At 37.6% G+C, this 13,884-nt stretch overlaps 1 protein-coding gene across 1 annotated transcript; it reads left to right on the top strand.

Moving 5' to 3' along the window:
- Positions 1–72: 72 nt before the first annotated feature.
- On the top strand, positions 73–12,060 carry CETN3 (centrin 3). The gene is made up of 5 exons (XM_014936878.1): positions 73–220; positions 2,591–2,726; positions 4,264–4,378; positions 7,007–7,198; positions 11,614–12,060. The coding sequence occupies exons 1-5, from the start codon at positions 204–206 to the stop codon at positions 11,655–11,657; spliced, it is 504 nt and encodes a 167-aa protein (XP_014792364.1). The 5' UTR covers positions 73–203; the 3' UTR covers positions 11,658–12,060.
- Positions 12,061–13,884: the final 1,824 nt, after the last annotated feature.

Consider the following 13,884-nt stretch of genomic DNA (forward strand, 5'->3'; position numbering starts at 1 on the left):
GAGATTCTCTTCAGCGTCCAATCAGACCGCGGCGGCGTGGCGAGGAGGGCGCGGGTTGGCGGGCGGCGGCGTCGTGCCGCGTTTCCAAGGGGAAGGGAGCGCGGCGGGGCCCTGTGGCGGCGCAGGCGGCGCGGCCTGGTCCGGTGCGGTGGGGCCCGGCCTGGCCTGGCCCTCCGCGGCCCGGTTCGGGGGACGGTGGCAGCATGAGCTTGGCTTTGAGGTCGGTATAACCTGGGCGGTTCCCCCCTTATCCCCTTTAAGGCCCCGGGTGGTGGGGGCTGGCCGCCCCCCCCTTAGGCCCCCACTGTCCCCTGATGGGGGGGAAGTGGCGGCGGGAGGCGGGGTGAGGCGGGCAGCGGCGGGGCCTGGGTGGTGGTCGGCGGTGAGGGTCGGCCGCAGGGTCCCGCCGCTTCTGTCTGATCCCCGTGGAGGGGCCTGTGGGCGGATGAGGCCCCTCAGCCGTCTGTTCGCCCCGGGAGGGCAAGGCCCCCGGTGTTTGGCGCCGAGGGGTTCGCTTCTGGGTTGTCTGAGGCAATAACACCTTCAAGAAGCTTTTTAATACGTGTTAAGTTAGGCTGTCGGGTTTTGTTTTGTTTTGTTTTTAATTCACATTCAGTAAGTGCTTTATAAAGGGGGCTTAGGAAGTCCATACCTGGCAAATCCTTGTCTTCAGGCATAATTAGTATGCTTATGTGGCATGTGTGACCCTTAATTTCCAAGTCTTGAGAACATTTTTCTTCATACAGTAAAAGTGGTTGTAGAAGAAGTGGCCCTGAACTACTCGCATTGAAGTACTGCTTTGTCTTTTGAAAAAAAAAAATGAAATGCTTTTATGCTTATCACTAAATAAACACTTGAGTAGCCAGATCCTTCTTCCTGAAGAGTTCGGCGTTAATCTGCTTTCAGGCTGCTAAATGGATTTCATCATTGCAGCTCACAAAACACGGGCTCCCTGGATCTGAGCTGCTCTCCCAGCCCTAATGATGCAGCCAGCTCAGAGTTATTTTAGACCTTCCAAAAGCTATAGTAATCCAAAGCCTGCCTGAAATCATGCTGTCCCAACAGGTCCGCTAACAACTTCTCACTCTTGGAGAATATTGTGCTCTGAGGTGGGTCCAGCTTGTGCTTGGACTTTTCTTGTCTATTTTTGGAATTCTTAGTGGTGTAGCTTCAGTGGTGGTTGAAAGCTAAATTCCCAGCTGTGTGTTTAATCTTTGATTAAATTCCTTAACAAAGGAGAAGAAAAAGCAGCTCATTACAGGAGATTTGGAAAATAAATATTCTTAAAAAGCAGGTTTCTGTTCGCTCATCAGTAATTTTAATGCATTACACAGTAGGTGACACAGTACACATTTTGTCTCTGGAGCAAATAGGCAAATAAGTGTAAAAAAGTCTTTTCCTGAGAGCATAATCTGAATTATACAATAGTTAGGACTTCTGGAAGTCATCTAGTCCGCCCTTCTGCTCAGAGCAGGCCCCACTTAAAACTGAATGAGATTGCTGAGCACCTTTTCCAGTTGGGTCCCAAAAATTTCTGATGATGGGGGGGACTCCCCAGTCTCCCAGTGCACCAGTTCCAGCACGTTAACACTCACACCAAGAGTTGTACCTTGAGTGCTGTAACGGGCTTACTTGATATCTCCTGTTATCTCAAATGTACTTTTCTTTTTTTCCTTTTTTTTTAAAAGTTCTTGCTCTGAAGTGGACATCTACCAAGCAGTTACTCTGGATACAGCAGGCAGTCTCATCTCTGTAGCTGTGCTTTATTCACGCCAAAATTTACACTTTCCTAGCTTGGTTCTGAAGTATCTTTTATCAGTGTGAGAAAACGACTGGGTTCTAACAATCACTGCTACCCTTTCTAGGTTTTTTCAGCTGTTGTTCCCAGTATGTGAATTGTGTGTTTTCTGTCTGTTATCTGAGAATTTAATCGTATTTCTAGACTAGCCAAGGAAAAGAGGGCTGTCTGAGAAAGACTGGCGGATTTGGGGGACTTGTTTCTTTTGTATATACCAGAAACAGAGCAAAAAGTCTTTAGAATAGCATATGTGTGTGTGTGCACGCTTAAAGACTCCATAAATGCCATTTATCTAAGAACTGTTACTGGCAACAAAGCCGATTTGTGCACTTAACACCCGCTTTAGTAGACAGACACCCGGTTGTCTGGCCTAGTTAAGCCTCCAGCAACCTGTCTGTCTCAAAATTCTTTCTTAGTTCTAAGCTACAGTTTAGAAATAAAGTGTTTTCAGGAGTTGTATCATTTCAACCACAAATCTTTTTTGTAACCTTTTTTGTAACTTTTTTGTAAGTTCTTTTTAACTTGTAGTTTTTCTACCTTCGGTTGATATTATTTATTAACCAAAACACCTCTGCTAATTTTATTTTGGGTGGGGGAGTGGAGGTGTCAGTCAGCTTTCACGGGAAGGAATTGTCTATTTCAGGTGTTACTTTAAACTGGGAAGACAAGCTAGGAAAATACTGAATGGGACCTGTGCAATTATGTCAAGTTTCTTATTGGTGGAAAATGTTATCTGCAGTGGTATCTTCCCAGCAGAAATTAATTGCACTTAATTTCTTTCTTCTTACGTAGGAATGAGCTTCCAGTAGACAAAACTAAAAAGAAGAAGAGAAGAGAACTGAGTGAGGAACAGAAGCAAGAAATCAAAGATGCCTTTGAGTTGTTCGACACAGACAAAGATAGGGCAATAAATTATCATGAATTAAAGGTAAAAGGTTTTTTTCCACTTAAACAATTTTATGGCGGATAATACGTGTCTGTTTCTTAGTGAGTTTTAAAGATGTTTGCTGCACCTTTAAAGAATGCTCCAAGTTCAAGATCTCTTGCTGTGCTAAAGAAGTGAGGGTATTTGGGGTGGAAAGACAATAGAAAATACTGCATTGGTGCAAGAGTGAGCTTTTCTTTGCGCACTGGATTGATGCAGTAACAGAATTGCTGTAGCATCCTGCATAACACTGGTCTGAATGCTCCCCAGGGTTTAGCTTGGACAGATGACTAAGTAGGAAAAGCTCTTGAAAAGCTGTTTGGTCCTTTTTAAAGGCACTGTATAATCTGAAGCTTGGTGTTGTGAAAATCCACAGGTTTCAGATTCTTAGGTAAAAGGTAGAAATCAAACATGTAAAACTGCTGACTACAAACCAGAGTTTACCTACTTGGTGCATTTCACCAGGGAGCCCATGGATTCTAGAAGTCTCTAGAACAAGTATGTAGAGTTTATTAAAGGCTCTTTAAATCTTTTACGAATTTGATTATAGTTTTACTGCACTATGCTGCAAAAAGCAGCTTTGGAGAGGCCAGTGTTTCTGTCACATATTGGGTGAGATTCTTTTGGGAAGGAATACCTAATCCAAGCTGCTGCCTCCACATTCTGGCTCTACGAAGCAACTCAAAGAGGGGGGAAAAAAAAGCCTTATTTTTACTTTAATTGTTTTTACAGGATTGTCCTAGGTATAGCAGCGCCCTTCTCTTTATTTCAGAGTTCAGGTATTTTGTCTTTGCTGGAAGCCACAGTGAGTGGGATGGTACTGGGACTGTTTGGGATTGTTGATATGCATTTCCCAGTTGTGGAATGCTTTGAATTCCTAACTGTCATGATTATTTGCAAAACTCTTTCTTAGCTGTCTAATTAAATATTTCTGAAGATAATACTATAGAAGAACAGAAAATATAAAGAACAGAACTATCTCCTTCTCTACAAAATCAGCATTTAACATAGATTTTTTTTTTTTAATGGCTTATAGTTTTCCAGTTCTGGTTTGATTCTGTTTATCAATTTTGAGAAAATCAAGGTGGTTTGTGTTGAGAATGACCACTTCAAATGGAAAAGTAAACGTGGAGAAGTAAACACAAAGATGCTTAGTATAAATACTGAAGAAGAGTAATTTGAAGAATGATTTTATCTTTGAAAAAGGGTCAGTACTTGAAATGTTTTTGGAAGTGAGCTAAAAAAAAAAATAATAAATCTACTTGACCTAAGAAACATTTGGTCCAGTTGGTAAAGTCCATGAAAATGCAAATGCTGGCTTTTCACAGTAACTTGATGTTCCATTTGCTAGTAGTATTTTTAGGCAATTTTTACATGCAAAGCTTTTTTCCTTTTATTTGTTTTATTTAATATTGTTGCTAAACCACTAATATGCACCTTATTTGTTGGGCAATAGGGTAATTACTGAAAATAAAAAGAAATCTGTTAAATCCGTATTTTAATCTTCATATATGGTTGCACTTCCATTTTATCCCAAAAGGTGGCAATGAGAGCCTTGGGTTTTGATGTGAAAAAAGCTGATGTACTGAAAATACTTAAAGATTATGATCGAGAAGCGACAGGCAAGATCACCTTTGAAGATTTTAATGAAGTTGGTATGTGTTTGATTATGTACCTTTAGAGAAATTTAGCCTATAGTAGTGACTACAATTTGGAATCAGTACTTTGTGTACTTTTTCAGTTTTGTAGTACTATTAAGAATTAGAAGTGGGAGATTTAGGTTTTTTTCTTAATAAAAATCAACAGTGGAGGAAAATAAATCTTTGTATTGCTAATACTCGGTTTGATATGTAGAGATGAATGATAGCCACACTATAAAAGGAAATAGAGTATTCAGAGTCCTAATCTTTTTCAAACTTACACGAAGGAATAAGTGCTACCTTAAAATATAGATACTCTTGTGTTGTTTATGGATTTTGTAATATTCTCCTTCCGGCTGTGGAAAAAGTGTTTGGCATTGAATTTCATGGGAAGGAGTGTGTACACAGACAAACTGTAAACTGAATGCAGACTTCGTATATAACAAAAGATAAGAGAAATAGAAGCAGATGTTAAATATTGTACTTCAAGGGTTTTCAACTACTGATAAAAACAGTGACATTTCATTAGGCTGGTTCTTTCATCTGAAGATTGTCCATTGCGCAGTTTGACGTACTTTATGTCGTGATCTGCAGAATCTCTAATGATTAAAGTTTCATTTTCTTTGAAGATTTTTTGATTGCTACACACAATTTATACTTCTGCATACAATTTGTGTTTACCGAAAAATTCAGCTATGGTGGATTTCTCCATGTATAGCTTTATCTCTCTATTTCATTATTCCAGTCCACTTGTTCACGGTATTGGATTTCTGAAAATTTTTCTGAACCCCAGTGTAGCACATGTGTATTTGCTCTTGGCTATGAGTCACAATCTACTTAATGTGGCAAACCAGCTATTGATTGAAATGTGGCGAATTTTAACAAATTAACAGTTTAGGATTGGACAAAATGGGTTGCTAATGACAGATAATATTTTTATAGATGTATTTCAGGTTATAGCAAATTGTAAGTCAGAAAAAAAACCCCAAAAAATAAATCTTACAGGGAAATATATGTAATTTTTTAGGTTAAAAAAATTTAAAAAAAAAGTGACAGTATTGATTTAATAACAACATTACAGTTGCATCATTGTACTATAATATTACTGAATATACTGTAATTGCTGCATAATTCTTTCTTAATTCCTGATGTTCAGTCCTGTCATTGTTCATTGTTTCCTGGTTCTGTCCCGGCTGTCAGTACGGGCAGTCAATTAGGGCTGTGAGTAGCTAGGAAAATTCTTATAGAAAGCACAGTGTATGCTTGGAACACCATCAAACCTGTCCCAAAACTTGAATCATATTTGAGTGCTGCTATGACGCAGAATTAAACGTGATGCCACTTCTAGCAGAAAGATCAGGGAGTTAGAGAAAATAGGTTATAGAAGCTTTAATTGTGGAAAGCTGCTAAATTTAGCTAAGCAATTCTTGAGCCATCAGTTTTTCATAATTTAATGTTATTTATGGTTTTACATGTAGGAGTGGCCCATCTGAAATGTATAAAGATGTAATTACATTTCGTCTTATTTTGTACAGTCGTGTTACCTATCATATTTAGAGAACTAGTGTTTTATTGTTCTTCAGCTAACCTTGCAGGTGTCTTTTTGCTACAAAAAGTAGAGCACTTCAAATGATTTAATTTTTTCATGCAGTGTAGTTGTATTAAATGCAAATATTTAGATTTAGTATAAATCTGAGGTATTTATGCAGACATATAGATTTCATTGCTGTAGTAAGCTTATATGAGCTGGAATCTGACTTTTCCCTGTCAAGTTTGCTCAGCCAGAGCAGGCGTTCCATCTGCAGACAGTAGCAGATGTTAAGTGGTTCTCCATGCATAAACGGGGTTGATGTGTTTTTAATGGCTTGATTAAAGTCATAAATAGCAAGCCGTGTAGTACACGACTAGCAGGTACAAAGATGTGAAGATATTTATGGCTAGTTCCAGAAATGTCTGGAATAATTACTAGAAAAATAGTTTACATGGCAAGTTTGTCTTTTCTTTTACAGAAACTGACAAATGATAAAAGCAATAATAAAGACTGATTAATCCTTTCAGAATTTACAACTTGCAGTTCATAGCAGTGTCCTTTTCATAAACCCTCAGCTTAGGGGTTTTTTTTTTGTTTCTTGTTAGTGTGGGTTTGTATCTAAAAGAGAGGTTCCATGTGAATGTTTTTCATTACGTAGTGTTTCAGTGTCCTCTCCAAATCAAAATTAATCCTGACCAAAACGTATCAATTAAAAATAAAATAAAATAAAAAAACAAACCCCCCCCCACACAAGTCTGCATCACTCAGAGCTGATTTTTTTTGCTGAAAGGTAAGTTTGGAACAGAGTAGGCATGTGTATACTTTTAATTCCTGTTGGAAAGTGCCTTGAAAGCATGAGTGTGTCTAAATAGCTGTGTAGCTTTCCATTGCAACAGGTTTGTCCCAAAGAGAAACTCAGCTTGGGAAAAGAGAGATGGAAAAGCCAGGTCAGATAACAGCCAAACGAATATGCACGTTGAATTGAAATATATAAAAATGAAAGAACGGGTGAAATTGGAAGTGTAGGTTTGTTGCATTGCCTCAGTCTGCTGAATTCAGTCTGAGTTTACCCTTCAGAATTTTTTAGTCTAACTTAAGTATCCTTCTTACAGTGACAGACTGGATATTGGACAGAGACCCACAAGAAGAAATACTCAAGGCATTCAAATTGTTTGATGATGATGACTCTGGTAAAATAAGTCTGAGAAACCTGCGCCGGGTTGCTAGAGAATTGGGTGAAAATATGTCTGATGAAGAACTACGGGCTATGATTGAAGAATTTGATAAGGATGGAGATGGAGAAAGTATGTGTTAGCAAACAAAAGCCCCTACAGTCTGTTCTTAATTTTCTCCCCTTTTTAAATGTAGTTGTGTTGTGAAGATGGCCTCTTTGGTATCCTTCTATATAACTTTCAGCTCAAACTTAATTTAACCTGTAAATAATGGAAAATGTTGTTTTATGACAGGTACTAGTCCTGGAAACATATCTTGTCTAAAAATCAAGCTGATTTCTCAAGCTTATTTACCACTAACTCTTATTCAACTAATGCATATTAAAAGATTGGTGGAAGTGTAGCTGAAGGTGGAAGTAATTGAGCTGGTACATGGGAGATACTATGTACCTACATTACATAATTTTTTTTCCTTCTAAATCGGTAAAAGGATTAAAGTGCTAAGAGAAACCTACTCAATATTTCTTACGTGGTGACATGTCACTGTTGTGATTTCAACCTGTTAGTTAGTTATGGAGTATTGAGCTAATAAATTGTGCTGGCTGTACCCTGGGTCTCTGCAGGATCAGCTTGGATAGGTCTTTAATGTGCTTCTGAATTTAGGAGTGCTGAGAAACACTGTAAAAAATGGCTCTGGGCAATTGACAAGGTCCATATAGAGTGGACTACACAGGATTTATTAGCTAGATAAAGAATGAATTAACCAATCCAGTTTGATACTATGCTTATTAAATCTTCATGAGCACCGAAATGTCAGGGTTTTTTCATTAACGTGAAAACACCCTTATATTTACACCAGAAACTTTAATATCTGAATCTCGGGCCACCACTCACTTGAGACCATGTAAATAAACATTGCATTTTTAACAGTCATCGAAACCTACTTCGGAGTTTTTCTCTCAGGGTGGTGACTCATGTCTGAGACTTCACCAGCAGCTCATCAACTTTTCCAGTTACAATAGTATTTCTATTTGTGAGCCATCACATCTGTTGGACTCAGCAACATCTGTTGGTGTGACAGACACCCCTCCCCTCGATGCTGTTTGAGAGAGATGTTATTTCACACTCAGGAATACAATTACTCAAGTAGTGAAACAACCCCTTTTCTTTCAAGAGGACACTTTGAGCATGGTCAGTGGTGAAGAAATGAGAACCTTTTGTTCCTTTGCAGTGATGTAAATAGGCAAAGATAGTGAAAGGTCAGTGATTCAACTGCCAGATGAGTTTTAATGTTGACACTGCTACTGCTAAACTAAGTGTTGAGAAAAGTGCGTGATCTCTTCCCTCTTAGATCTGTTGTTTTCTGATCTCTCTCTATGGTCTGAGGCCATGGTTCCTTAATAAATCCATACTACACAATCCTGCTGTTCCTCCATGCTCCCAGCTGTGTCTTCACACCCATTTCTTCCACTGGCAGTATCTGATCCCACAGGCCAGATGTTTAAGGGAGCTAAGATGGGAGAAAGCCATTCATTTAGGTTTTTAAGTGTTATTTTTCTCGCTGCTTCGATCCCTGAACTGTTTCACTGCTTCATCAGATATTCTTGGAGCTGCATCCTGAGAAAACAGATTTTTTTATTTTTTTTTTTTCCTCAGGGTTTCATATAGGATAATTGAGGCAGGTCAGTATTGTGGAAGCTGCAAATCCTGTTTTCAAGCACCTCTCTGTGCACTGACACAGATGAGAATTGCAGCTGAGAATTCTGGTAGACAATAGGATAACTATTTCCTTCTTTTTCAGCAGGTGCATAGCAGGCAAGGAGTGATGCCTCTCTTCTCAATCCATTTGATTGATTACTGGTCTAGATAGATACTTTAATTTTGACTTTGTTTTGCTTTTAAAAGGAAGAGTTGTAAGGACCCTGCACTGCTACCTTTACTCTTATTTTTTCCTTCTCCACCCCCCGATTAATTTTACTTCTATTTTTTGAGAGTGTAGCTGTAGAAGTGAGCAAGAGTAGAAGTCATCTGCAAGCACACTTTTTATTTTTTTTTTTCTGGGTCACTGTCCTGGAGCTGCCAACTGAGATGCCAGAATCGTGGATTATTTTCTGTCATGTGGGTATTTGGCCGCTGCAAATTGAATGTAGACCATTAGCTCCTTTCAGGAAGGTTTCTGAGTCATAATTATTTTGGGTCAGTGCTACATTTTTGAATTCAAATTGATCAGCTCAGAGTGGGTGGCTCAGTTTCCTCTTACTCATTCATCCATTCATTCTCTTTGTTAGAGCAGTCAAGCACAAGATCGAACATGGAAGATTGACAGCATAATGTTTGTATATGGTGCTGTTTATCCTTAAGTTTCTGTATGTTTTCTGTTCTTGAAAGAAAACTGATGCTGTTTCTAGCTTTTTAAGATTCATTCTGAAAAAGTAAATAATCCTGTGAATCACTGTTCCGTTTAGCTTCAAACATCTGGGTCATGTAGCAAAATCTCGCTGTCATCTAATTCTCCTTCTTTTTCTGCCAAGAAAAAGATTCTGAAACTATTAGTTGGTAGCATTTCTAATTGACACTTCAAATATAGGAATAATACCACTTGTGGTTTTCTTCTTACATTTGGAAGATTGTTTAGCTCATAGTGAAATAAAGTCTGTTGTGTGATGCCCAGGCTACTTGAACCCACTGAGCTGTACTGGTACATTGTACATAAGTTTCTGTATAAGAAAGTATTTTTGACATTTTTCTGTTGGCCTTGAAAGCGTAAATAGCCTTATTTTCTTATTGCTGGTCTTAGGAATGACTTCTGTTTTGGAGTGTGACTGTTTTTAGAAACTGTGCTGTCAGTTCATGTAGTGTTTATCTGTGTGGATGCATCTGTAGGAAACGATCTGGTCTTTGGTCTCAGAGTTTGGCACAGAATTAGGAAAAAATAAAGAAACCTCCACTGAAATAATATGCTTCCTTCAGTCTCTAGAGTCCAAATTAACATTTTCTTTCTTCGTATTAGCTGTGGTACTAGTTCATTCTCTTACGTGATGGAATTGAGGGAAATCTGATGCTAGGAAAGACTCCGGTTGCTTCTGATTTCATTGCCCTTATCTTGTGAACAGATCCAAAGTTCCTGAGGAGGATTAGCTGGGGTTACCTGGGTTAATGGGAATTGTAAGCACACTTCTCTTTGCAGCTTGTTGGAATGCTACAGAATCTGTGTGTTGTTGAAATGCTACATTTCCAGTTCACAGTACTGTTTAACAAAGATGTTTTAAACCACGGAGTATTTTGGGGAGATATTTGTGCTGTTTCTGTCTCTGATAAAGATGTGGAATTGCAGTCATACAGACAATGCAGTGCTTATGTGTAGTAGAATGTGATGTAGCTATGTGATGGACTAATATTTCAAAGTATAGGGTCCTAAGCTAGGCTAAATCTACTTGTTTCGTATTTTTTTTTAAATGCATCCCGAATGGGCACATTTTGGTTTATTTTTTTGTTGTTCTTTAATATAGTTTAATTTGTTTAATTTTCTTCTAGCTGTAAACATAGCTCTTACTTTCCAGTGCTTTGTTCAGGAATATCTTGGGCACGTTGTCCAGGGCAGATAATTGTCAGTGAGAATTCTTCATACGTCTCTGGTCTTTTCCATACCACTGACTTACTCTAATCATTCCCCGCTACAGTAATTAGTTGCAGATTGAACGTGTTCATTGGTTAATTCTTTTACAGTGGCTCTGTTTTAACATATGAGTAAGGTCAATAGCTCAGGTATAAGTGCAGCAAAATAATTAATGACTGCTAATTAATTTATTATTATGTCTTAATTTCTTCAAGTACATTTGTGTAAAATTTCTGTTAATTATAACTGAAGAATGAAGAAAGTTCAGAAGGGGGAAAAGCTTGTCAAAAATCCGTTTTCATTCTAGCTAATTTATGGAATCATTTGTAAGCGATCTTAAAATTCATTTTGTGTTTGGCAAGTGTTACAGGTTTGAGAGAGAGAGAGGAATACCATAGTTTGGGGGCGGGGGGGATGGACGTAAGTGTCTGAATCATGATTCTAAGAATAAAAACAAATTTGATCATAGCTGGAGCTGCAGTATTGTTGCATGAGAAGTACTTAGTAAAATTTTAATATTAGACACTTAAACATTTTTATAAGTCTTAAAAAAATTCATAATAATAAAGTGCTATGTTTTGCATAGCCATTGTTTGCATACTTTTGTCAATTTTTTTTTTCTATCTTGTTTTACTTTTAGAATACTTCTACTTTCATAATTAGAAATAATAGTTCGTTATCTGTGAGCTAGATTATGGCTTAAGTATTCCACATAATTAAACTTGCACTCTGACTTTTCCTTTTACATGACCAAAAAAAAAAGTACAAAACCTCTGTTGTTTTAGAAGCTAAAAATCCAAACTTTTAGACCCTGATGAGTAATGGATCAGACATAACAAATACTAACTTGGAAACCTTTAAGTAAAAAATTAGTTTCTTTTATGATTTATGAATGTTGCTGTTTTACTAATGATTTGCTCTTTTTCTGCAGTCAATCAAGAAGAGTTCATTGCTATTATGACTGGAGATATTTAGCATCAGAAGAGAAGAAATGAACTCAGCACAAAAGGGGGGAATCATTGGCAGCTTCCATTACGATGTTTTGTACTTCCTTTATTTCTGTAGCTGGAGTCATGCAGAAAATTACTTTCCTCACAGGACCAAAATAAGGACAGGTTATATGCACTGATAGTTCAGTATTTTGTATCGGTAAATACTATCACTAGAATACATGATATAACATTTTAGAACAAGTAAGTAATGCTGCGTTTCAGAATGTTTGAGTACTCATTTGTAAAATAGCTTTGTATAGGATTTCTAAATTGTATCATAAGAACCTTTTGAGGTTGACTTTGTGTTAGCATTAGCTGTGGCCTTAGTTTTGATACATAAGGTTTGACAAACTTCCATTTTAATAAAACGTTCTTTACAATTCCTACTTGAGAGTCTTCTTTTTGTGATTTAATCTGAACTGGACTATAATGTAAAACCCTTCAGGGAAAAGATTTTTTGTTTGTTTTTATTTTTTTTTCATTATAGTCTTGCACTTCTGCTATTCTAGATGAGTGGTAGCATTAAATGAGGAAGCATTTGCATCCTCAAAGAGATGAAATTTATAAACTGTGCCTTACCCCTGTGTGATAGCAAAGGGCATGATGATAAACTGTATCAAAAATGTGCTTAAATCCTCCAGATGTCAGACAGCAGCGCTCTCTTCAGTATCTACAGCTCTGGTGGCTGTGGAGACAGTGACAACTGTTCATGATGAGTAAGTGCTCTTTTTGTAATACCTCGTTAGAAGAAAAGCATCACAGGGAGTGAACTTGTAAAGTAGTTGAAGAGACTGGATGGATTTCTAGTTTGCCAAGTGTCTTCCACAAGAGCTTTTTTGTGGGTTGATCTTCCAGATTTCCTACATTTTAGTTCAGGTTTCTTCTTCAAGTTTTGCTCTCCTTACATATAAAAAAATGTAATTTTAAATCTTGGTTGTTCATCTTTATTGCCAGAAAAGCAGCTGCCTTTTAACTGTCCTGAGGTTATGAACAGGTTTGCCCTGCACAGACAATCAGAGCTTGGAATTTATCAGAACTCACAGGTTAAGGTCATCAAAGTTAATATATATATATTTTTTCCTAATATTTTTCAAGAGTGTATTGTAACATTCTTACCTGTGAGATACTGAGTTGCCCTTCTTTAAGCCATCAATACTAGTCCATTCATACAGAAAGTTAAAGCAATTCAGAACAACCAGCAGTGACTCCATATAAGTGATGGAATAATGTGAATGGACACCTCCTGTAGAACCCCACTGGGGTCTGTGTTATTTTCATTTTGATTTTTTTTTTTTTTCCCCCCCAAATCAATTATGACAATGTAATAGTGAAAAATGGTAGGGCTGGAATTAGTATGGAATTTGTGGGAGTGAAGGAGTAATTGGTATTTGCCAGGAAATGGTTGGCACCCTAACGTTCAGTCAATGTCTCAGTCTTAAAGTTTGAGTAAAACTTCCTTTGTATTACACTAGAGGCAGATTTTATAAGCAGGGTCTTGCTCAAAAAGTAAATGGTGTGAAATGTTTGCAGGATCAAAATTGGTCTTTATGGGGAAAAATTCTGCTATATATTATTTCACTTATATTCATCTTATATTTTTTATATTCAGTTAAGTATAATAGTTAGGAAAGGGGGGAAATGTGAGTTGAAGGATTCTACCATGCAAAAAAAAAAATCATGCTTGGCAAAAAATGCGAATTTCTTACAAGTCAAGTAAAACATTTTAGAATCAAAAAACACTACATAAAATCTAAGACTTTTTTAAAAACCCTTACCTATAAAAAAAAACCAACCCAAAAATCAAAAAAACCCCAAACAACAAAACAGAAAACTAAAGCCAAACGTAACCCAACTTTAAACCAGTATTTTGCAATCTTAGCAGACTTGTTTGGGAGGTGAATATTTAAGGGAAAAGATTCAGGGTTTGGGACTGACCCTATGAACTGCTCTTAATGAGCATTTTCTAGGAACGCTACAGCTATTGTCCACTTGAGCAGTTTCTGGCTTTGCTTTTAATTTCTTATGTCGAACATTTCCAGGACGTTTTCATTTTTCTGCAGACAATGAAAGCGATAAAGAACTTAAAAGGTCATAGTTACCAAAAAAAAATTTTCTCCCCAAATCGCACCATTTTTCTCAATGTGCCAGTTTTCTAATACTCTGCTGTGGCTGTTGAACAACTGGCTTTTTTTGGGATGTTACCATTCGGT

This window comes from Calidris pugnax, unplaced genomic scaffold, assembly GCF_001431845.1.
Source record: "Calidris pugnax isolate Ruff unplaced genomic scaffold, ASM143184v1 scaffold40, whole genome shotgun sequence".
NCBI lineage: Eukaryota > Metazoa > Chordata > Aves > Charadriiformes > Scolopacidae > Calidris > Calidris pugnax.